General features: G+C 45.3%; 2 protein-coding genes across 5 annotated transcripts in view; one reads left to right on the top strand and one right to left on the bottom strand.

Annotated features, from left to right (window-relative positions):
• Positions 1–15670, bottom strand: part of INTS9 (integrator complex subunit 9) — an 81083-nt gene extending 65413 nt beyond the window's left edge. The window contains exons 1-2 of the mRNA XM_068280048.1: positions 15532–15670; positions 2207–2334 (exon numbers count right to left, since the gene is read on the bottom strand). Coding sequence (XP_068136149.1) covers positions 2207–2334; positions 15532–15540 — 137 coding nt within the window. The 5' untranslated portion in view covers positions 15541–15670. The remainder of the gene's footprint in view (positions 1–2206; positions 2335–15531) is intronic.
• Positions 15671–15878: 208 nt separating this feature from the next.
• Positions 15879–24774, top strand: part of HMBOX1 (homeobox containing 1) — a 187157-nt gene continuing 178261 nt past the window's right edge. For all 4 annotated transcript variants that reach the window (XM_068280052.1, XM_068280050.1, XM_068280049.1 and 1 more), the window contains exon 1: positions 15879–16082. The gene's annotated coding sequence lies outside the window, so the exon portion shown is untranslated. The remainder of the gene's footprint in view (positions 16083–24774) is intronic.

Here is a 24774-nt window from a genome sequence, read left to right as displayed (position 1 = left end):
GGATTAGTGAGTGGCTGCGAGGGCACAGGACTGCTGCAGGGGGCTGGTAGAAGCCCCAGGTGAGTAAAACTCATTTTTTTTTTTTGACTTAAGTGTCTCTTTAAAGCGGGATTGTCAATATAAAAATCAAATTTCAACAGCAACTGGTCTGAGTGTATTAAGTGATAAAGATGCTAATCCTGCATTCAGAACTTTCAAAACTTTTTCTGCTGTTATGGTTTGGAGTTATCACATACCTTAGGAGCACTGGCCCTTTAATATGCCATTGCAAAACAGTTGCATGCTGTTTTTTTTTATCTATAATATATTCCTCCTCTTCCTTTTATTTCCCTGCTTAGCTGCCTAGTTGAAACATGATCCTCTGCTCACTTGTGTTTACTAGCAAGGCTTAGGTGATTCAGCGATTGGAGGAGAAAAGAAAAAAAAAGTTAAAGGAAGAAATTACATCAGTATTTAGCCTCAACCTGTGGGCAAAAGAAATGGTTCCCACCAGGAACAGAATTCTCTTCATTTACTATACAAAATTCACTGAAATCAAAACGTGGATAGTACAATACATGTGTTATGTAAGTAGAGCAAGTATTTATCTACTTATATATGTGTTTTTTCCCCCTGGCATTGTATGGCTAATCCTACTGCTTTAAAGAAAACAAACCCCCCTTCCTCTGGGGGATACTTACCTTGGGAGGGGGAAGCCTCTGGATCCTAATGAGGCTTACACAGTTCCCTTCACCCTCCGGCATCCAGCGTTGGCAGCCCCCGAACACCATTCACCTACTGCAACAATCCAGTACCTACGCAGGATTACGGTAGGTGAATATTGCAGGTTCTACTGCACCTGCGCCACAGCTGACATCCTTGTTGGCTGTGTATTCAAGAGAGACAGTGCGGGCTGTCCGAAGCTTAGGAGGATGGGGAATCCTCATTAGGATCCGGAGGCTTCCCCCTCCCAACATAAGTATTCCCTGGTGGGAAAGAAGGGGGGGTAATTTGTTACAGAGTCTCTGTAAAGGAAACCCAAGGTGAGAGGGATATGGAAGCTGCCATATTTATTTCCTTTTAAACAATACCAGTTGCCTGTCAGCCCTCCTTAACCTGTGTATTTAATACTTTAAAGAGGATCTGTAACGTCAAAACGTCCCCTGGGGGATACTCACCTCGGGTGGGGGAAGCCTCCGGATCCTAATGAGGCTTCCCACGCCGTCCTCCGTCCCTCAAGGGTCTCGCTGCAGCCCTCCGTGAAAGATTACGTCAATATTTACCTTCCCGGCTCCTGCGCAGGCGCTCTGACGGCTGTCGGCTCCAAAGTAGGCGGAAATACCCGATCGCCGTCGGGTCTGATCTACTGCGCAGGCGCAAGTTTCCGGCACCTGCGCAGTAGAGCGGACGCGACTGAGATCGGGTATTTCCGTGTAGTTTGGAGCCGAAAGCAGCCACAGCGCCCCCGCTGGAGTCAGCAAAGGTAAATATTGAATTTACAGTCGGGTCTGTCGCCGGCTGTTCGGAGGGCTGCAGCGAGACCCCCGTGGGACAGAGGCCGGCGTGGGAAGCCTCATTAGGATCCGGAGGCTTCCCCCACCCGAGGTGAGTAGAACATCATGTACTAACCCAGGTTTTACTGGATTAGCCATATGCTTGTTCCAGGGCTTCGACTCAGACACTACTTGTGCCAAACACAGAATGGAGACACCAAGAGCCCAATATAGTGTAGTGTGTACTGGTAAGTGAATATGACAGGTAAGTACGTATTTATACTCACAAACATGGGTTACCGTCCAGGTAACCACTATATCATCGACAGAGGCGCTGAGCTTTGCAACAGACCTCTTTGAGTCTTATGCTCCGTTTCTATTCCTGATGAAGCGGGACATGCCCGCGAAACGCGTTGCACTTTCTGGAGTATATAAATACATTTTTGTTGTTTTTGAATATACACAACACTTGTGTGTGTCTGCTTGGAGCAGGTAAGTCCACCTCTGCCTCCTCTCATTTTAAACATTTTAGAATATTTTATTGGTGCCTCTGTCTGCTTATACAGTACTTGTGCCGAAAGTACAGAGCTGTCCGGCAACTGGCATTGTTTACAAGGAAATAAATATGGCACCCTCCATACCCCTCTCACCCCGGGTGCCCTTTAAATCTTCCATAGAAGCCACAGATTTGAACTTGTGTGAGACATGTGAGATACGAACCCCCCGTGACGTACCTGTGGACCAGAGGCATCGGCAGGAAGTTCAGAGCAGAGGTCATGTCCAGGCCGCAGTCCAGCATGATGGTTGAGGATTTGAACTTGAGGATGTTGCATGGCAGCGTGGGATGTCCTGACAGGCAGTACTGGAAGAGAAGCCCAGGGGATGTCTGTTAGCAGTCTGGAGCAACAGCAACATGAAATATTTAACAGTCAGCTCTGAATAGCAGCAAAAAGGAAAAGTGGGCCGACAGATGAACTGACTGCTGCACAGATCCAACCGCATACAAACTGACTCTTTTACTAAGCAATGCCAACTACCACGTAGCTCAGATTAAAGGACAACTATTGCACAAAAAAAAGTAAAAATTTAAAAAACACATGTATAAGAGGTACATTCCTCCCAAAGTAAAATGCACTAAAATGACTTTTCTCAGATGTTGCTGTCGCTTACAGAAAGCAGTAAAATGCGGACAAATCTGTCAGGTTTTAGACTAGTCCAGCCCCTCATGGGGGTATCTCAGTATTTCCTTTATTATTTATAAAAGCACACCCTGGAGAGGATCTACAGTGGCTTGCAAAAGTATTCGGCCCCCTTGAAGTTTTCCACATTTTGTCACATTACTGCCACAAACATGCATCGATTTTATTGGAATTTCACATGAAAGACCAATACAAAGCAATATCAATAACTTTATCCCTGACCTGTCTGGAGTGATCTTTGGACTTCATGGTGTTGTTGCTCCCAAGATTCTCTTAGACAACCTCTGAGGCCGTCACAGAGCAGCTGTATTTGTACTGACAATAGATTACACACAGGTGCACTCCATTTAGTCGTTAACACTCATCAGGCAATGTCTATGGGCAAATGGCTGCACTCAGGCCAAAGGGGGCTGAATAATTACGCACACCCCACTTTGCAGTTATTTATTTGTAAAAAAATGTTTGGAATCATGTATGATTTTAGTTCCACTTCTCACGTGTACACCACTTTGTGTTGGTCTTTCAAGTGGAATTCCAATAAAATTGATTCATGTTTGTGGCAGTAATATGACAAAATGTGGAAAACTTCAAGGGGGCCGAATACTTTTGCAAGCCACTGTATATCATCATGCCAGTTAGTCTCCCTATTCGCTTGCATACTATTTTGACAGTTGGACTGAGCAACTGCCATTCATAGAATCCCCTGTGAGGAGCTGGACTAGTCCAAAACCTGACAGATCTGTCAGATTTTGTTCAATCTATTGTAAGTGACAGCAACATAGAAAAAAAATAAAATGTATTTATCGAATCCAGAGTCTTCTCTCTTCTTAGTTGAGCATCTGTCTTAAGGGTTGCTTAGTTTAAATAAATACCAGCGTGACTTATTCCACAAACGCATGATTCTCTGAGTAAACTGAATAATAATTTATACAGTTTAACCCCTTCCTAACATACTAATTTGCCCGCATAACAGCCACGCTTATGTTGCCCCTACACGATACAATAAAAATGTTCGATTTTCCCGTTTATTCGATCTAAAGATCGAATCTAATGAAAGTTAAAAATATTTTTTTCCGATCAAGAAATTCGAACGATTATCCCGTTTTTTCACGCAAAATCTGATCAGACATGCTGGAAAAAATCTTTATATTCGATCTAACGGAATAATCGAACTAAATTATCTAATCGGAAAAAAAATGAAAAATTGTACCATGTATGGCCACCTTTAGATAGTGGTACTGTAAAGATGATTGAAGTTTATGAGCGACAATGGTAAACTTAAGCTGCCCATACACCTAACGATTTTGCCGCCGATATACAGCAGATTCGATCACTGTGATCGAATCTGCTGTGAAATCGCTGCGCAAACGCTGACAGAACGATCGATTTCCGTCCGAAATCAATCATTCCCGTCGATCCGTCCGTGCAGAAGATTTCCCTCGATCGGCGGCGGGTCGGGAGTGCGTCGATAGCGGCGTTCAAATGCCCAACGACCGACGCTAGCGGCAATACATTACCTGCTCCGGCCGGTGCGACTCCCCCTCTGGTCCCGCAGCTTCTTCTCCACAGGGGGTTCCAGACCGGTTGCTGCTTCATTGAACTTCCTGTCCCGGCAGGAAGTTTAAACAGTAGAGCGCCCTCTACTGTTTAAACTTACCTGGCAGGAAGTTCAATGAAGCAGCAGCCAATCCGGAACCCCCTGTGGAGAAGAAGCTGCAGGGACAGAGGGGGAGTCACGCCGGCCGGAGCAGGTAATGTATGCGGGGGGGGGGGGGGGAGGGGGGGGGCGCGGTGGCGACTGCTCCACAGATTGTGATCGGTTTCAGGCTGAAATCGAATCACAATCTGTTTGCAGTAAAGGCAGCCATACGATCCCTCTCTGATCAGATTCGATCAGAGAGGGATCTATCTGTTGGTCGAATCTGATGGCAAATCGACCAGTGTATGGCTACCTTAACTCCAGTTTGCCTAGTACAGAGTGTGAAAACATTTATAATAGCCATACATCTGTCGATGATGGGCAGATTCGACAAAGAGACAAATCTCTCTGACCAAATCTGATTAGAGAGAGATCTGTCAGCTGCCTATACACTGCAGGCTGATTTTCCATCAATTTCAGCATGGCACATTTGCAATGTTCTCCCCAGAAATTTTTTCCAGCCGGGTGGCATGAAAAAGTAGTCGGGTGGGGAGAGATGAGAGAATGCAGGGCTGGAGCTTCTCTGCACAACTCTACTTATAGCAGAGGATAAGGAGGGCCGATGACAGCCGGGTGCTCACCAAAACTAGCCGGGTGAACCACCCGGATAAAAGAGCCTAGGGAGAACACTGCATTTTACATTGGGACGGACAGCGCCAAGGGCTTTGTTGCGTTTGTTGCGATATCGCTCGCCATTACCACCGCGCACCCGATCGAACAACTCAGCCCTACATCTTACAGTATGTCAGATCAAACAACATGACCAATTTCGGCCCGAAAATTGGTTGCACTGTCGGTCGGGCGTACACTTTTCATCTGATTCCGATTATATTAATGCAAACGGTTGGTCGATCGGCCGCCAAGTCGCCTGATGTATGACCATCTTTACTGTACTTTTACACTGGTGCATTGCGGTGTGGAGCGTCAGACAATATAAACGCATTGCTATCGCAATGGTTAATTCACATCGGCACGTTAGCAGTGCAGTGCGGCAGAATCTGTTGGCATAATGCGAAGCGTGCGGTGCGGCAGTATCTGTTGGCATAGCGCGAGGTGTGTGGTGCAGTGCTGCATAACGTAAGTGTTAACAGTTGCAGTAAAGCATGCTTTTTATGAAGTTTATGACTCCCTGAGCCTGTATTGCAGCGCTGCTGAACGAGATGGGTGCTGGGTGGTGCCGCTAGTAGTAAAATATTTGTCATTTAGATTTTACTAGGCACTACCCGGTTATCTATTTTCACTTGAACCCTCTGCTGTAGATGCCTAACCAGTAGTGAAGCTAGAGATTATGGGCCCCATAGCATAACTCTCATGGGGCCCTCAGATGTAGGCACTCTTGAGCAATGCCGCCTGTCCCTACCCTATGGATATGAACTGATTGGGCAATTTACATTCTCGTGCAATCTACACTCTACAATATGCTGGATACACACCATGCGTTTCCGCGTTCGATGCGTCCGTCGATACGCATCGATTCAATTATTTCCGACATGTCTGATTCAAGCTTCGATGGATCGTTAGGTCGATTTGCCATACTTTACATGGCAATCGACCTAAAAATCATCGAAATGCGTTCGGAAATGCTCGGAAATAACCGAATCGACGCGTATCGACGGACGCATTCGACGCGGAAACGCATGGTGTGTATCCAGCATTAGTCCATGGGCACTGAGACAAAGACAGTGGGTGGTGGAACACAAGCAGGTAATTAGTGAATACATCAAGTACCATCTGGGCGCCCTCTGCTCCTGCGCCCGTGTCTAATCCCCCCATCCCCCAACTAATGCCCTACACTACCCCCCCCCCCCCCAAGTGCCTAAATAGAACTTCCCCACTTAATGTCCAACCTTAACCCCCTGGTAAGTGCCTAATTACAACCCACCCACCTAATGCCCAACCCTAATCCCCATAAGTGATTAAATACAACCCCCCAACTAATTCCCAACCCTAAATAGAGCCTAAATAGAGCCTCCCATCTAATGCTTAACACTAACCCCTCATAAGTGCCGAAATAGAATCCCCCAACTAATACCCAACCCTAACTGCCCTGTAAGTGCCTTAATAGAACCCCCTCTCCTAATGCCCAACGCAACCCCCCCCCCATGTGCCTAAATAGAACCCCCCCCCCCCCCCATTTTACTGCAAGGGACAAGGGTGATTGCTCAATTCTGATTCTTCTTGACTTGTCTGCAGCATTTGATACTGTGGATCATGAAATACTAATCCAGCGACTGAAGAATTACTGTGGCCTAATGGGGTACTGTTCTTAGCTGGTTTCAGACCTTCCTATCTGCAGGACACAGCAAGTATGTCTGGGCACACACTACTCTAATCCAGTGCCACTTCCCTATGGAGTTCCACAGGGTTCTGTACTATCACCATTACTCTTTGCAGCCTATATGCTCCCACTGGGCAAAATAATCCAGAACTATGGCCTAGGATACCATGGTTATGCAGATGACACACAACTGTATCTGTCCTTCAAGCCTGGGACCCAAGACCCATCAGCATCCATAAATGCGTGTCTAGTGGATTTACAAAATTGGATGAACACCAGCTGGCTGAGGCTGAACTCTGACAAAACAGAGGTGTTGGTGGTGGGCACGCCACACATGATGGATTAAGTTCAAAACGCTCGCCACCTCAAACTAGCAATTGGGGGAGATACTGTACAGTATAAAGACTGTGCGAAACCTTGGGGTGATCCTGGATGGAAATCTAAAACCCAGACAGCAGGTATCAGCTGTCGTCAAGTCTTCCTTCTTCCATCTAAGAAATATAGCGAGAATAAAACACCTTATCCCAGCTGAAGACCTACCTGCCCTGGTTCACGCATTTGTATCCTCCCGCCTTGACTACTGCAACGCCCTGTTCATCGGATCTACAGAAAAGGCTCTGCGCCCCTTACAGCTAGTACAGAATGCTGCAGCCAGACTCCTAGCCAATGCCCCCCGCAGCTCACACATCACCCCAGTACTGCAAACTCTTCACTGGTTGCCAGTAAAATTGAGAATCAATTTTAAGATCTGCCTGCTGACATTCAAGGCTTTACAGTACACCACATGGGACCAAAATACATCGCGGATCTATTGGAACGTTATGCCCCTCCACGCACCCTCCGCTCTGCCAACAAGATGAATCTGGTTATTCCGAGGACACACTTAACATTTGGTGCTCGGGCCTTTTCCTACGCAGCCCCTACTCTATGGAACTCACTTCCACAATCAGTACGAGAGGCTCCCTCTCTGGACAGCTTTAAAAAAAGGCTAAACACTCACCTTCTTCCCGAGCCTTTGAGACTGCATAATGCAGGGTCACAGTGCTTTGAGTCCCCAGGGAGAAAAGCGCTATAAAAATATTATTGTTATTTGTTATCTAATGTCCAACGCTAACCCCATGTGTACCTAAATAGAACACCTAAATGCATAACCCTCCTAGTAAATGCCTAAGACTAGCCTCATAACATCATGTAGTAACCGATCAGCTACTAGCTGCATCGTGTGTCCCAACTGACCGGATCAGTGACTCCCTGCATATGTCGCACCGGATGCATAAAGAAAACAAAAGTCTTAAAACAGAAGGTATGTGCGATAATTCAGGTTTGTTTTGCAAATGATCAAGGAAAGTATTTGGCATTGCTTCGCGTCGATTGGCAGGCGTGCCAGGCTTTGACCCCTGCAGGGGACACGGACGCAGTTAGCCGATACAAAATGAGACGACGGCATAGAGCATGGCGTCAGTAGAAGATCGTACTGACAGCTGTCCATTTATCTGAATAGGCAGCACTTACGCTGGGAATACACAATTCAATTTTTCAGCAGATTTACTGTCCGATCGATTTTCCTATCGACTTTACAATCAATTTTCCGATCAATTTCCATTCACTTCTATGGTAAATCGATCATAAAAACGATCGAAAATCAGATCGGACATGTTGGAAATTATCTATCGAACCATCTATCTGCCACAAAATCTCATGGTGTATTCCCAGCCTAAGACGACGAATGCCGCAGCAGACATTAAACACCATTTTAGCGCCTGTCTGAACCGGCCCTAAATATGTCTAGGTAAGTAAAAGAGATTCTTATATAAATAGCAAGATAAAGAATGGTAGTGAAGTAGTTAAAGAAACTCAAATTTAAAATTCTAAGCAAACAACATCCAGTTTAAACACAACTAGTAGCAAACTAGCAATCAGCTTATCTGATTTTAATTAACTGAAGTTCCATTTATGGAAATGAAGTTAAGGAATGAATATGTATCTGCCGTCTGCGCTGTGAATGGGGCTTTGTGCCGAATCCTGCGTAGAATGACCTACAACACCTTTTTTTATGGGGCCCATTTACTGGTCGGTTTCAGCCATCGATCGTTCGATTCTATTGAATCGGTCGATCGATCGGGAATATATTCTATCAAATCGATCGATTGATTTGCAGCCGATTTCGATCAATTTGATCTATCTGACAGGGTGGAAAATCTAGGTCGATCTGCTACTGGCTGATGGCCTCAATTCACTAAGATCATGCTGGAGATAATAAGGCAAGAGAAAACTTACCTCCACATAAGAGAGAGTTATCTTACCTCTTCATTCCTTAAGTTACCTCCCCTGTAGTTAATTTACCTCCTCTGTAGTTAATTTACCTCCTCTGTAGTTATTTTCACACGCAGCTAATTAACAGCTTGTCTTTAACTCTGGAGTTAATTTAAGGATTGGAGAGTTAATTTAAAGACAGAAGAGTTAACTTTAGGTTTGCCTGAGGTAAAATGTTTCCTGAATACTACATGCCTTATCACCATGGTAACAACTCTAGAAGAGTTATTGAAGACAGGAGATAAGTTTAGTGAATTGAGGCCTACATGCCTCATCACCATGGTAACAACTCTAGAAGAGTTATTAAAGACAGGAGATACGTTTAGTGAATTGAGGCCTATATAGAGTTGCATTGGATCTAATGGTCCAATAATGCATTTAGATTGATTTCCAATAGATTTCATTCCGAAATCTAGTGAATATGAGAAAAAGAAAGACTGGCACTAGATAGTGATGAGTGATTGCCAATGCAGGATTACGTACAGCAATAGTGTGCTCTCAGGAACAAAGGACTTGTCAATGGCTCTTCACCCCCACTGTAACCCAGATGTCTGTCTGCGGTGATTAAAGGTACGCAAATCGCAATCTTAAGCAGGCCATACACTTGTTAGATTAGCAGCAGATAGATCATCAGATAGATTTCTGATCTATCTGATGTGTTTAGGAACATTTTTTTACTAGGAACAGATTTCCAATAGATTTCAGTATGAAATCTATTGAAAATCGATCTGATGGCAAAATGTTAAGCAAACCCAACAGATCGACCTAGATTTTCCAGCATGTCAGATCGATTGAAATCGATCTAAATCGGCCACAAATCGGTCGATTGGTCAATCGATTTTGATCGATCGGCCGCTAATTGGCTCAGTGTATGGGCACCTTTAGTGCCTCTTTCTCCTCTGTTCAGTCATTCTGAAATCTATTGGAAATCTGTTCCTAGTCTGTGGCACACATCAGATAGATTCCTGCCAGAATCGACTTGACAGGCATCTGCCAGAAATCTATCTGATGGTCAAATCTGCTGAAAATCTAAGTGTATGGCCACCTTTAGAGTTTAGAGTATTTTCTTTGCACTGCTGTTGGGCAGGGATCACACTTGCACTCTTTCAAATCTACACATTTTTACCCACCCACTTTTTTAAGCATTTGTGCCTTTCCTTAGTTTAAATGCTCAGAAATATGGTACATTCGCATCTGTGGGGACGCATTGAGCGCAAAATGAAAGAGCAGCAAGCTGTCAGTTCTTAAAAGTCTGCTTTATCAGCAGGCCTGAAGTGAGCATCATCTCCTGGCCGCGGCTGCTGTACATAGCCTGGCGGGAGCTAGGACATCCAGGACATTCAATGGAGTAGCCAGCATTAACAATTAGTAACATTGATTAATTTTATTAATATTGAATTATAAAGCACCAATAGATTCTATGGCGCTATTCAAAGTAATGAGCTGAAATCATGAAGTATGGAATTTTTATACCTGCTTCCTGCACACAGAAGTGTTTCTCAGCCACACAGGAGTCTTATCAGCACTAATTAGTTATCAACAGTGGGTATCAGTTGAACTGTAGTCCCACTGCAGAGGAAGTGCATGACTAATGCCGGGAATACACGGCTCGATATTGAGCCATTAAGATGGCTCGATAGATAATTTCCGACATGTCCGATCTCCCGCCCGATCATTTCGCCGCTCGATTCCGGAGTGAAGTGAATAAGATAAGAAAAACGAGCGGAAGATAAGAGCATTGACTGCGGAATCGAGCAGCTAAATGATCGAGCGGGAAAATAGAGCTGTGTATGCCCAGCATAAGGCCTGGTACACACGACAAGATTTTCTGGCAGATTTACTGCCAGATTGATTATTTTCAACATGTCCGATCTGATTTCCAGGCGATTTTCCATCAAAGTAAACAGAAAATCGATCGGACATGTTGGAAAAATTCAATCTCATCATGTGTACCAGGTATTATGCCTGGTTCACACCATGCAATTTCCTAGCAGATCGATGGGTCGAATCGATCATTTCCAACACATTTGATCTGGTTTCTGATCGCTTTTCTGATCACTTCTGTACAAAATCAATCAGAAAAAAAAAACTACTGGAAATCAGATCGGACCTGTCGAAAATTATCGATTTGACCTGTCGATCTGATGGGAAATTGTATGGAGTGAACCAGGCATAAAGTCACCTGAGGCAGCTGATAACAACCTCAGGTGTGTGTACAGATGAACCCGACCGCCAATCCGTAAGCGATCTGCCTTACGGATCACCTTGGCCGAGTGACAGACAGCTGCTATGGCTGCTAGAGAGGGGGTCCAGGAGACCGGCTGGGAGTGGAGCTGGGGTAAGGGACACATAGGCTTCCAAGGGCTGAAAGGGACTACGAGCACCTCTCATGGGCATGCCTTTAAGCCAGACTACTTCCAACAAAGTCGTGCTATGACCCCTCTGGAGGAGGCTCTTGCAATGGCCATGCATGTCACTTCCTCTTCCTGCTTCATTCAGTGATGCACTTCTCTAACTGAGAGGACAGGGGTGACCCGGAAGTTATAACATAGCCAAGATGGCAGCCGCGATTTTTAAAACTATTTGGTGTAGAACGGTGATTCATGCATCAAATGAAAGAGGAGAGCACAAGCTACAGAAAGGTATGCATCTTTAAGTACTTTGCTGTACTGGTCGGAGTCTTAAAGGCATACCCATGAGAGGTGCTCAGAGTCCCTTGAAGGAAGCCCCAAGTAAATAAATCTGATTATTATTATATATTCTTTTTTAATTTACCAGATGTAGCCTTTAACCAGCATCCAGCCTCACACAAGTGTTACATTTTTCCCCAATTATGAAAACAAATTATTGATAAAATTGCTCAGGTCTCTAAATCAAGAAATTGACAATCTATCCTACACCATTCAATTTATAAAAATGTTCTGTACAACCAATAGTTTTTAATCGAACCAACAACAAAAAAAAACGGATCATATTATAGTACGGTTTGTGGCCACTTTAAGGCTGGTTTCACAGTGGGACGTTGCGTTTCAGGGGACGTTATGGTCGCATAACGTGCCCCTAACGCAACGCCTGGTGCTCTCTGATGTGGACGTCAGAGTGAGCCGCGTTGTGCAGCTCACTCTGGCGTCCTGGATGCCGTGATGCGTACTCTTGGATGCATGCGGCATCACGTGGTCCCGCCCGGCCAGTCGCCGCACAGAGCGGCCGCTCCAGGAAGTAAACACTGCACGTCACTGAGTGCAGTGAATATTAATTAGCCATGTGCCCGGCCGCTCTCCGCTCCTCCCCAACATTACTGAGCATGTGCAAGCAGTCTAACGCGGCTCTGCCGCTTATAAAGTACTGCATGCAGTACGTTCTGTTATGGCGCAGCGTTACTAAGTAACGCAACGTGGGCACTGTGAACAGCCCATTGATTTTTCATTGCTGTGCGGTGGGGTGCGTTACAGGCTGCTCTAACGTGCGCCTGTAACGTCTTACTGTGAAACCAGCCTAAAGCAGAAAAAAACCTAAAACATATGCCTTTATCATATACTATTAGTTTAAGGGCAATTGCTGTAGCGCTTTGAAATCTGCATACTTACTAAATGCCTTTATTAAATTATGAAAATGGGTTAAACAAGATGAGCAAAGATAAAACATAAAAAATAAATGTATTTATAAATACACATCTCGATGTTGTTCGGCATTTACAAATCTACTCCTATAGGTAAGAAAAGGTAATAAAAATACACAGTTTCCTGCACCTTATGATTCACACTCAGATTGCAAAACACATTCATTATTTTGCAGCGCCAATTTCTTGGCCATTTTGAGACTCTTGTTCAAGAGAACAAGAATTGCAGTGCGTTGCTGCATGTGAACGCCTTTGCGATTTATACAAATCGCAAACACTACAGTGAGAATGGTCCCATAGGACTACATTAGGCCCCATTCACACAGAAGCGTTTAACTAGCGACTTCAGCGGTGGTGGCCATCGCTAGTATTTTAAAAAGCCCAGCTGCAATATAAAGTGTATGGCAGTGTTCTCAGTGTAGCGATCGGCAACAATTAGCTATAATCGCAAACGCGGTGCATGCATTTTTTTTTTTGCAATTTTGGATTTCAAGGCCCCATTTACACTTGAGAGCTTTTCGAGCGAATGATCGCTGGTGATCACGAATGTTTGAAAAGCGCTTGTGTAATTTGTAGTATATGGCAGTGATCTTACCGCAGTGATCGCCAGTGATTCACAGAAATCAGAAACACAGTGCATGCATTGCTTTTCCGCGATTTTAGTTCAAATCTTAAAAAAAAAAAAATCACACAAAAATCGTGTTCAAGGAAAAAAAAATCCCTCTGCAAAACGCTAGCGATTTTGCTAGTATTTTGAGATCCACAGTGTGAATGGGTCACAGAAAGAATGGCAAAACGCTCCAAAATCTTTTTTGGGGGAATAAATTCTTCCTAGTGTTTTGCAATTCACAGTTTGAATGGGGCCGGAAACCTGAGATGGCGGATTAGCAATATACATACCTGAGGCTTCTTCCAGCCTCTTCCAGCACCCTCCAGCCTGATCGCTTCCACGGCGTCCTCTTCTCCCTCTCTGTTTGCACTCAATTGGTCTCGGAAATACCTCTGGTCATGTCGCCTGGATCGTTCTGCGCAGTACTACTGAGCAAGCACAGAACACCCCCGTTGACGGAAGCGTGCCTGGCCGGACCGTGCATGCACCGACTGGAGGATTTTCTGCGGCCAGTTGCGGGTGAACGGAGAGGGAGAAGAGGATGCCATGGGAGCGATAAGGCCAGAGGGGGCTGGAGAAAGTCCCAGGTATGTATATTTTATTGCAGGGGCCCCATCTCAAGTACACTTTAAAGAAGTACTGTAGGGGGTTAGGGGGAAAAAAGAAATGAACTTACCTGGGGCTTCTAACAGGCCCCCGCAGAGGTCCTGTGCCTGCGCAGCTACTCACCAATGCTCCAGTCCCCTTCCGGAATTTGCGACTTTTAAGTCGGAAAACCACTGCACCTGCGCGGCCGCATACTTGCTTCCGCTGACGTCACCAGGAGTGTATTGCGCAGGCCCAGTACGGTCTATGCCTGCGCAGTACGCTCCTGGTGACATCAGCAGGAGCGAGGACACGACCACGCAGGAGCAATGGTTCTCAGACTTTAAAGTCGGAAATTCCAGAAGTGAACCGGAGGTTGGTGAGTGGCTGCGCGAGCACAGGACGTCTGTGGGGGACCATTAGAAGCCCCGGGTAAGTCCAACTCTTTTTTTCCCCCCTACAGTAGTCTTTTAAAGGAAACCTAAACTGAGAGGGATATGGATGTTTCCATTTAAACAATACCAGTTGCTTGTCACTCCTGCTGATCTCTTTGGCTGTAGCAGTGGCTGATTCACACACCCGAAACAAGCATGCAGCTAATCCAGTCTGACTTCAGTCAGAGCACCTGATCTGCATGCTTGTTGAGGGGCTGTGGCTAAAAGTATTAGAGACACAAGATCAGCAGGAGAGTTGGGCAACTGGTATAATTTTAAAAGGAAAAAGCCATATCCTTCTTAGTTTAGGTTCCCTTTAAGGCCCGGTTCACATCTGTTTTCTGAGCCAAAAGGATCCAGTGAGCAGATCTGGTCTCCGCTTCACCGGATCCGGATGGCTCAGTCCGTGGCCTGGTTCACATAGTAAAAACGGATCTGATCAATGATTGATCAGATCCGTTTTCACTCAGCAGATACATACCTAATCTTCCGTAGCAGCCGGCGGTAGAGGCTTCTTCAGCTGTGACTACACAGCGCGTCATGTGACTAGTCACATGGCGTGTCATGTACTCACATGACGCGTAAGAAGACGGAAGCCTCTACCGCCAGCTGCTACAGAAGATTGAGTATGTATAAACCCTCCCTCACCCACCCGCTTGGCTGCTGCACCCTCCCCATGCTAGATTCGCGTCAGCCCATGCCCCCATCCTCCGTGGAAGGGTCCGTATCTTCACTAGTGTGAAGAAACGTTCCGTTTTCCATTGCTGCTGCATTTTTTGTCCGGATCCGTTCCGTTAAGCAGAACGGTCCAGAAAATTAGGGCCTGCAGCAATTTTTAGATCCGGGGACCGGAACGTATCTGTACCAACGGACACATGTGAATGGATCCATAGGTTAACATTGGATCCTTTCACATCCGTTACGTTTGTACAGTATACGTTCCGGATATGTTCTGGAAAAAAAACGCTAATGTGAACCGGGCCTAAAGCACTTTTCTGATTGCCAGCGATCAGCAAAACGCTGAAACGCTCGTGAAAAGCGTTCCAGTCTGAACTAGGCCATACACACATCACCTTCAACATTGCTTTTCTGCATATAAACAAAAACAATGATACAGAACATAGAATACACAATCTTCATTCCTAAAAACTAGGTGCAAACACTGGAAAGCGAGGACAGTCAGCTACCAGGCAGCTCTTGTACCCTCCCTGGTGAGAGACTGGGGTACTAGAACTCAGCACATTAATAGATATGTATATAATAATATAAAGTATCATATTATATACTGTCTAAATCATTTATTTACAGTTTGATCTCCTCACCAGCTTCATTGTTACTGCTGCACACTACACACATCCAGCAACCGGGATCCCTTCCTGGGAACGCAAAGCCTGCTGGGAGTCGTAGTTCCGCAGCCGCGATACGTCATGTTGACGTCACTCTTCTCCTCCAGACACGCTCGAGTGTTTTTTTTTTTTTCTTCTTTTCCTCCCCTTCTCTCTCCTCTACAGTCTGTCCGCGAGGAGGGGCGCCCCGCCCCGTCTGCGCGCGCCGCTCTCTGGGAGATGTAGTTCCGACTCCGCGCTCCCCGGGGAGAAGCCGGCGGTGTCGGGAACTACAACTCCCAGAGTTCCCCCCGCGGGGCCGCTCGGCAGGGGGGTGGGGGGGAGTGAATGCTACGCGGTGGCTGAGTGTCAACATGGCGGCGGGGAGACAGACAAAGACGAGTCAGGCTGCTGCTGGGATGTGAGCGGCGGGGTCGGGGGGGATAAAGGCTGATTAGCTGGGCGCGGAGGGCGGCCATTACCACCCGTGTTCTTCCACCTTCTCCCCGGGAGAGGCCCGCCAGGAGGCTGGAGCCGCTGCTACACAGGTGAGCTGCCTGATGCCTGCCCTGTGACTGGCTGCCTGACTGACCGACCTGTCTGACTGTCCCCCCTCACTGACTGCCTGTCCCTGACTGGCTGACCGACCCCGGCGCGCGCCGCTCGGCTGTCCTATCCCGTCCCCGACTGACTGCCTGTCCTGAGCCCCCCTCACTGACTGACCTGCCTGCTGTCTCCCAGGTGAGAACTTTACCTCACGCGGCCACCGCTCTGTCACTCGCTGACCCTGCCTGGCTGTCCTCCCTGTCACTGGCACAGGTGAGCCTCCTGCACATCTGTCCTTCCTCACTGACTGCTGCAAGTTTCCCCTCACTGACTGCTAGAAGAGGGTGCCCATCACAGACCCACAGCTCTCCTCCTGCACAGGAACTTCATGCACAACACTGGCTGACCGACCTCTCCTGCACCTCTCACTGACTGACCTCCTCTGCAGCCTCCATTACCTCTCTTACCTCCTATAGTGCAGCCTCCACACACTGACTGACCTCCACTGCAGCCTCCATTACCTCACTGACCTCCCATACTGCAGCTCTCACTGACTGATCTCCCCTCCACTGCAGCTCTCACTGACTGACCTCCTCTGCAGCCTCCATTACCTCACTTACCTCCTATAGGGCCGCCTCCATTTCCTCACTGACCTCCCATACTGCAGCCTCCACACACTGACTGACCTCCCATACTGCAGCCTCCACACACTGACTGACCTCCCATACTGCAGCCTCCACACACTGACTGACCTCTCCTCCACTGCAGCTCGCACTGACTGACCTCCTCTGCAGCCTCCATTACCTCACTGACCTCCCATACTGCAGCCCCACACACTGACTGACCTCTCTTGCACTACAGCTGTCACTGACTGACCCCCTTTGACCTCCTCTGCAGCCTCCATTACCTTACTGACCTCTTCTACTGCAGCCTCCATTACCTTACTGACCTCTTCTACTGCAGCCTCCATTACCTTACTGACCTCTTCTACTGCAGCCTCCATTCACTTGACAGACTGACCTCCTCTGCAGCTTCCATTACCTTACTGTCCTCCATTGCAGCCTTCATTCTCAGTACCTGACTATCTTCACCCCAGCCTCCATTCACTGACTGCCAGCATAGTTTCCTTTGACAGACTCTTCTCCACTGCAACTCCCATTCAGTAACTGACCACCTGACATGCTTCTCTACAGCCTCCATTTACTGACCACCTGACATGCTTCTCTACAGCCTCCATTTACTGACCACCTGACATGCTCCACTACAGCCTCCATTTGCTGACTGACCACCTGACATGCTCCACTGCAGCCTCCATTTGCTGACTGACCACCTGACATGCTCCTCTGCAGCCTCCATTTAAAGACTGACCACCTAATCTGCCTCCACTGCAGCCTCCATCCACTGACAGACCACCTGACATGCTGTGCTGCAGCCTCAATATACTGACTGACCACCTGACATGCTCCCCTGCAGCCTCCATTCATTGACTTACCACCTCACATGCTCCATTCACTGACTACCAGACTCCTTCCTCTGCAGCCTCCATTCACTGACTGCTTGGTTTTTCATGCTGGGCTCCTTTCACTGGCTGAACACTTGAACTTCACTTGAACTCTGTGACCACCTGACCTCCATTCACCGACTGACCACCTGACATGCTCCATTCACTGACTACCTGACCCCCCCCCCTCCCCTCTGCAGCCTCTGTTCACTAACTGACCACCTGACCTCCATTCATGGACTGCCTGACTCTTCACCCTGGTCTACTTTCACTGACTGACCACTTGAACTCTCACTGACCATCTGTCACTGTCTGACATGACCACTTGATCTCACCTAGCCACTGCCTGCTCTTCTCACTGACTTGCTACATGAACTTCACCTGGTACAACCTTTGCCTGACCTCCTTACTGACTGACCTCCTTAGCGTCACCTGTTGCAGTCACTATCGGAGTTCCTCACTCCAGCTCCTTCTCACTGGCTGGTTATGTGAATTTGCTCAAACACATTCTGTCTGCCAGATATCCCATTATTGGCATTTTCTCAGTGACTGATCACCTGAGCAACACCATGCATGCCAGGGCCTCATTACTGGCCATCCTCATGCCATTACGGACTATCCTTCAGCACACCAGTATTGCTGCTTGATCCTCATAGCTTACCCTGTTTGACTGTGCTGGGATACTACTGGCTGATATCACTGTAGCCAGATCTCACCAGATGAGTGTTTCATACACAAAGACACTTGACACTGGCTGATCCCCTCAGAGGACCTCTCCCTGGCTGACCGCTTGAACTTTTTTTTTGTACATGCTGACTACTGCCTGACCTCACTGACCACATGCATGTTGCTGCTTTATGGTTGATTTGATTAGCTGCTAGGCTATCAGCAGTTGTTCCTGTTTTTTACACCCCCTCTTCCCTTAAAAAAAAAAACACATTTTCAGACTTGACAACCATGACATTGCGTGACACTCTCCCAAGTTGCCACTGATTCACTAATATGACTGGTACATGATGCTAACTTGGAAGAAGCTTGCCTTCCCTGTTTGACTTCATGTGTATGGAGACAACCTATCCTTATTGTCTTTTTGTATTAATTAAGATGTTACCAGAAAGTTGCCGCTCTTTTGTGATTTGTGGTGTTCTGTACTTGCTTGATTGCAGTTACAACCGGTCTATAAAGATACACACTATCCTTTTGTCTTTTTATATTTATTATGATGTTACCTGAAAGTGGTCTCTTTTTTTTGGGGGGGGGGGGGGGGGATTTGTGGTATTTTGTACTTGATTGCAGTTATTACAACCGACCTATAAGGCTCAACCTATCCTTATTGTCTTTTTGTATTAATTAAGATGTTACCAGAAAGTTGTCTCTTTTGTGATTTATGGTATTCTGTACTTTTTATGACTTGATTGCTTTTTGTACACGGCTGCTTCCCCCCCTGTGTGTTTTTGAAGGCTTCTGACACGTTCGATAAGATTATGTATCATTCTTATTGCTGTGTTTTTTGCCCGGCTTTTGCCTCCTGGGTGTGCTGGAAGACTCCTGACTCCTCGTTACTACTCCTGTTATTGTTATTTAGGAGTGCACTTCTCTGCTTCTCTGTCTGAGCACTTCTGACAGCCTTGTCACACTGTCTGGAGACTACACCCATTATTAGTGGTAGTAGTAACCAGCGCTCAGCTTTGCCCTGTCATCGCAGACTTGACGGTGTCATTACCGTCAAATCAGCATCCTACGCGTACTTATTGCATTTATTTTTTACTGTGCACGATAACTATACACAGGATATTATTTAGACATCAATGCCAATCTGTGTCGCAAGTATATGCATTGAATTATTATTACATTCTCAGTCTTGTGTGCCTGTAGACTTATTATTGCTGTGATTAAATGCCAGTCAGTTGTGAGGTGAAAGTTTATTCCTTTGTGTTTAGTCTCAGTTTATCATTGTAATTATTATTGCTTTTATTTATCATAAAGAAGAAAATTAGCATTCTATATGTTAATGTGCAAAAAATGTGTCCCCTAAACACTGTACAAATACCTAAAGTTCATTGAGAGAGCAGTCTTGTTTGCAATGTCAGTCTTTTCATTGGTATCTCAGACCCACACATCTACCGTAATCTGGATCAATAATGCAGTTAGTTGTGTTGAAAGGACAACTGAAGTGAGAAGAATGTGGAGGCTGCCATATTTATTTCCTTTTAAACAATACCAGTTGCCTGGCAGCCCTGCTGATTTATTTGGCTTCAGTAGTGCCTGATGTACACCAGAAACAAGCATGCAGCTTTAATCTTGTCAGTTCTGACAGTATTTGTCAGAAACGCCTGATTTGCATATGCTTGTTTCTATGGATGAAAGTATTAGTCAGAGCATCAGCTGGACAACCAGGCAACTGGTATTGCTTAAAAGGAAATAAACATGGCAGCCTCCTTATACCGGTAGCTCTCACCTCAGGTTCACTTGAAGCAGGGCCAGCGATACAGAAAGAGTTAAAAGGAAAGGATCAACACAGTATCCAGGCAAGTACTGGTAGGTTATTTTATTAGTACATCTCACTAAATATTGCTCCTTACTTTTGAGTTTTTCTCTTAATTTTTGTCCAGTGTAACTTTTTCCAAAGTAAATCCCCTACTGGCTCCTGGATGGGTCAGACTTGCTTATGGATCCCCTGTTAATTTGTACACCTATAGAGTTTATTTATTTTGCTGCTACTGGACTTGTATTTGTCCAGCTTATACAACTATACAGTTTCACTGCCCTTATTAAGTTCATACTGTAGTTGCTCATGCATCACATGAGTGTATCATGCATTCTGTAGTTTGATCAGCCTATACGGCGACTGAAGTGTTAATTTGGCGTATGCTATTTTGCAGCCTGCTACTGGATATGGTCTGCTGTCTCATTAGTTATTAGCTGGTTACTGTTGCCCCAGGAACACAATTTATAGAAATAAACAGTTGCCAACATATACATCTATACTATTGCATTTCTGCATTGCTAGGGAGTATGGCGATGTGCGTTTACTATATATTTTGAACTACACATTTACGATCCATGCCTAGGAAATGTTCTTGCATTTAAAATACAGTTTGACATTTTGACTCTCTTATTTAGTCAGAGGAGCGAATTTTAATTTTTTTTTTTCCTGCGTGGGTCAGTTAGTTTTGTTCGCTCTGTGGTAGTTATGCATTTCTTATATGTACTACTGTCACACTGTCAGTGAAACATTACCATGTATGTAAGTTCTCATTGACCGAGCAGGTATGCAGTAAGTATAGCGTTGCTCCTGCTGTAACTTGAAGTGTGCATTAACTTTGTGTCAGTCTGTCAGCTGCAGGATTTGCTTGTCGTGCAAAGGGAAGGCAGGGGCGGTTTTGTGTCATACTCACTGAGCGTAGGTTTATCACCTGATATTTACACGCTCCTAACTTCAATAAGGATTTGACTTTTTTTTTTTTGGGATGTAATTACTGTTGTATATACATTTTTTATTTTTTATTTTTTGGTGTTTGTCTAAAGATACGCGTGCACCAGTTCTACCAGTTTATCCCTGGAAGATTTGATTACTGGAATCTACTTGGAATCAATAGTTTTGATTGACTAGTCTAAACTTTCGATTGAACTCAAAAGAAAATTTCTATCAGTTGGGAATGGGACAGGAGCGGTAGTCTATATCGAATATTGAGCAGTATTGTATCAAATATTGCAACGCTTCTGTTCAATTTTTTTTGTTTTCCATTAGGTTTCCTGCTAGAATGAATCAATTGAAAATCGATGTTCTGTGTGTGCAACAGGGCTGTCGAGTCGAGCAATTTTGGGTACCTGGATTCGGAGTCGGTGGTTTCATAAACTGAAGAGTCAGTTGGGTGATTTCTGTACTGACTCCACAGCTCCGGTGCTCAAGGAATCAATCACAATCCAACCACATTCTGATCAGAGAGTTATCGGTCTGATATACACATCTGCTCATATTTGAGCTCTACATGGCTAGCTTTACTTCTGCAAGGTCCTCTTCTCTTTGAAATGCATTATGTTCCCTTCAGGCCTCTTTCACACTGGCACACAGCATCGCATAGTTCAGTGCTCAGTCGCAGAATAATTCTGCATGTCCTCTTATTGCCCATACAATGCTTTGGGCCTGTTCAAGGGACTGCATTGTAACTGATTGCGTATTGTAACTCGCTGCATGCAGGCTTTGCATTAAAGTGGACATGAACTCAGAACTCCTCTCTGCTATAAAAGATGCACAACAGCAAAATGACCTTTAAAGAAAAAATATTTTTTTGTTACAGCTGATCCAAATACTGCAGTAAATCTGCAGTGCTTTTACTTCCTGCTTTCATGGAAGCAGACATACTGTTAACATCCTGTGCTTTCAAATGAGCTTATCTGCCGTGGCAGTCAGGTGACATGGGAGAGATCAAATTACAGTTGTGATTAGACACAGATGAGGGGGAATTAGACAGGCTAAACTCTCTAAATACATACAGAGTGCATTTCTCTGTTTTCCTTCTGTCCTGTGCAAGTTCAGGTCAAGGCAATGTCCAGTCTCCAATGCATTTCACACTCATGCGCTATGCAACTGACCACTGTGAGTCCAGCCTGAATGTAGGCATTGCCTGTAAAGTGCTGTCACACTTTTTTTTTTTTTTTCCTTCCTCTGATTTAGACCAGGTCTGTTTTTACAGTTCCAGATATTGATGTATTTGAGGAGTGTGTTTTCCAGTAAAGTATCAGTCTGAGTGTCAGTCATGTCTTGCAGTAATCTTTACTGAAATTTGTGCTTCTTATGATGATGCCGTGAATGGCGTAAGATCATTTCTATTGCTGCAATAAGAAATTGACATTTCTAGCACATACCTGCTTGCAGGTATCGTCTCGGTTTGCAGCTGTTTGTCATTTTTATGTTGTCATCTTGCGGCATAACTGTTTGGGAAGCTTAGACTAATCTCGGTCTTTTGATTCCAAAATGGCTGAATGATGCTTATTTTTTTACTTCTTATTGTACAAATTCCAAATTCCAATGTTTACTGTGCATTGTTTTTTTTTTTTTTTTTCTTTTTATTTTTTTTTTAGGCTGCAACTTTTTTCCTTCAGATATTAAAGAGGAACTTTAACCAAGGATTAAACTTCATCCCAATCAGTAGCCGATACCCCCTTTCCCACGTGAAATCTTTACCTTTTTCTCAGATGGTGCATCGGGGGGATCTTTGTGCCTGATATTGCGGGGAAACCCCTTCCACAGTGTCCTGCATGGTCCTGACAGCTTTCTGTCTGTGAACCTTGTTGTATTGTGGGAAAGAATGGCTGTTTCCAACTGCCAAGCAAGCAATATCTCCCTCTGTGCATAGAACTCTCAGAAACAAACATTCCGCAGAGATCACCTGGCAGAAGTAAAGCTATCACCACCTGCAGTGTTCTCCCCAGGCCCGTTTAGCCAGGTGCTCTACCCAGCTAGTTTTGGTGAGCACACGGCTGTCATCTGCTTACAGCAAAGGAGTTGGTAAGCTGAGTCGTGCAGAGAAGCCCTGCATTCTCTCATCTCGCCCCACCCGGCTACTTTTTCATGCCACCTGGCTGGAAAAAATTTCTGAGGAGAACACTGACCTATGATATTAAAAATGTAAATCAGGGAGAGAAAAGATTTTACAATGGACAAACACCGACTAAATAATCTATAAATGAATGTTGTAAAAAAAATAAGCAGTTTTTTTCCATTGTTATTGTTCATTGTTCTTTTCAATACAGTTTATCTTTAAAGTGAACCAGAGACGAGGCACCCTCATGTATTTTACCATATATATATATATATCAGTGGGGACGTTAGAGAAAACACCTACCTTGCTCTCTGTTTCATTCTTCACTGTTCAGCCTGCTTGTTATCAGCCGTGATAAAATCCCTGACTGAGCATTCACTCTGGCTTTGCTCAGGAGTCCTTATAGCTGAGTCTGTGTTCTCTGGGGTCTTTTCAAGCCCAAGCCTGCCCCCTTCTGACTCTGCTATAATGACTCAGCTATAATGATTCCTGAGCAAAGCCAGACTGAAGGCTCAAGTCAGGGATTTTATCAGGGCTGATAACAAGCAGGCTGAGCAGTAACAAATAAAACAGAGAGCAGGGTAGGTTTTTTCTCTAATGTTCCCACTGATATATATGGTAAAATACATGAGGGTGCTTTGTTTCTGGTTCACTTTAAAGGGACTTAGAGCTGTAAAATGACAAACATTTTATACATACCTGGGGCTTCCTCCAGCCCCATCAGCTCTGATTGCTCCCACGCTGACGTCCTCCGCTGTCTGCAGCTTCGGGAACTGGCTGCCGTCACTGAGGTCAGTCGAAGCCAGCCACGCAGGAGAAGTGCGCTTTTTGCGTACCTCTCCAGCAGCTGCTGGAGAGAGACGTAGAGGGCACACTTCTTATAACAGAGAAAACTCTGCTTAGTTATCTCCCTCCAGATGGCGCACAACATATCCCAGAAGTACTGAAGACACAAAATTCATGCTTAAGGACGGTTTTCCACTTGATGTGCATTGCTTCTGTCACACCGCAGAAAATGGCTTTTTTGTAGGCACCTGGGTTGCAGTGCGTAACCTTACAGAAGTGAGAGCCATTTTTAATTTCAGACTGTCCCGGGCCAAGAAAGTTGTGGAGAGCACATTTGGTCAACTTTCGGCAAGATGACGCGTGCTACACACTGCCATCAACCTTGATGTAGAAAATGCCGTTGTGGTCAAGACATGTTTTACACAATTTTCTTTAGGTCACTGAAGACCAACTAAGGCATGAAGATTTTGAAGGCCCAACCTTACCAACTATTTCCCCACGTGGTATTATTGAGGTGTTACTGGGCCGTGATCAGTTGGGCCACCATTTTATGTCACCAGAGGGCAGGATTCCTGCCCAAGATAACATGCATATCATTTACCACACTTACTTATTCATATTTACGTGCATGTAGTAATTTGTAAATTATGTGTGTCTAAGCTTATTAAAATATTTCACTTAATTGTCACAAGTTGATTACATAACAGGTATCAATCCTATGGACAGCCACCCGCTGGGGACTTCACCCTCATGCTGCACGCGTATATATGCGAGCATACATGTGGGCACACATACAACCCCCCCCCCCCCCCCTATAGCTGATAGAATTTGCACAGAAGAATATTATTAACAGAGTAATTG

The sequence above is a fragment of the Hyperolius riggenbachi genome, chromosome 4, assembly GCF_040937935.1.
Source record: "Hyperolius riggenbachi isolate aHypRig1 chromosome 4, aHypRig1.pri, whole genome shotgun sequence".
Classification (NCBI taxonomy): Eukaryota; Metazoa; Chordata; class Amphibia; order Anura; family Hyperoliidae; genus Hyperolius; species Hyperolius riggenbachi.
Note: the sequence above shows the minus strand (reverse complement) of the source record. Positions and strands in the feature narration are given on the sequence as shown.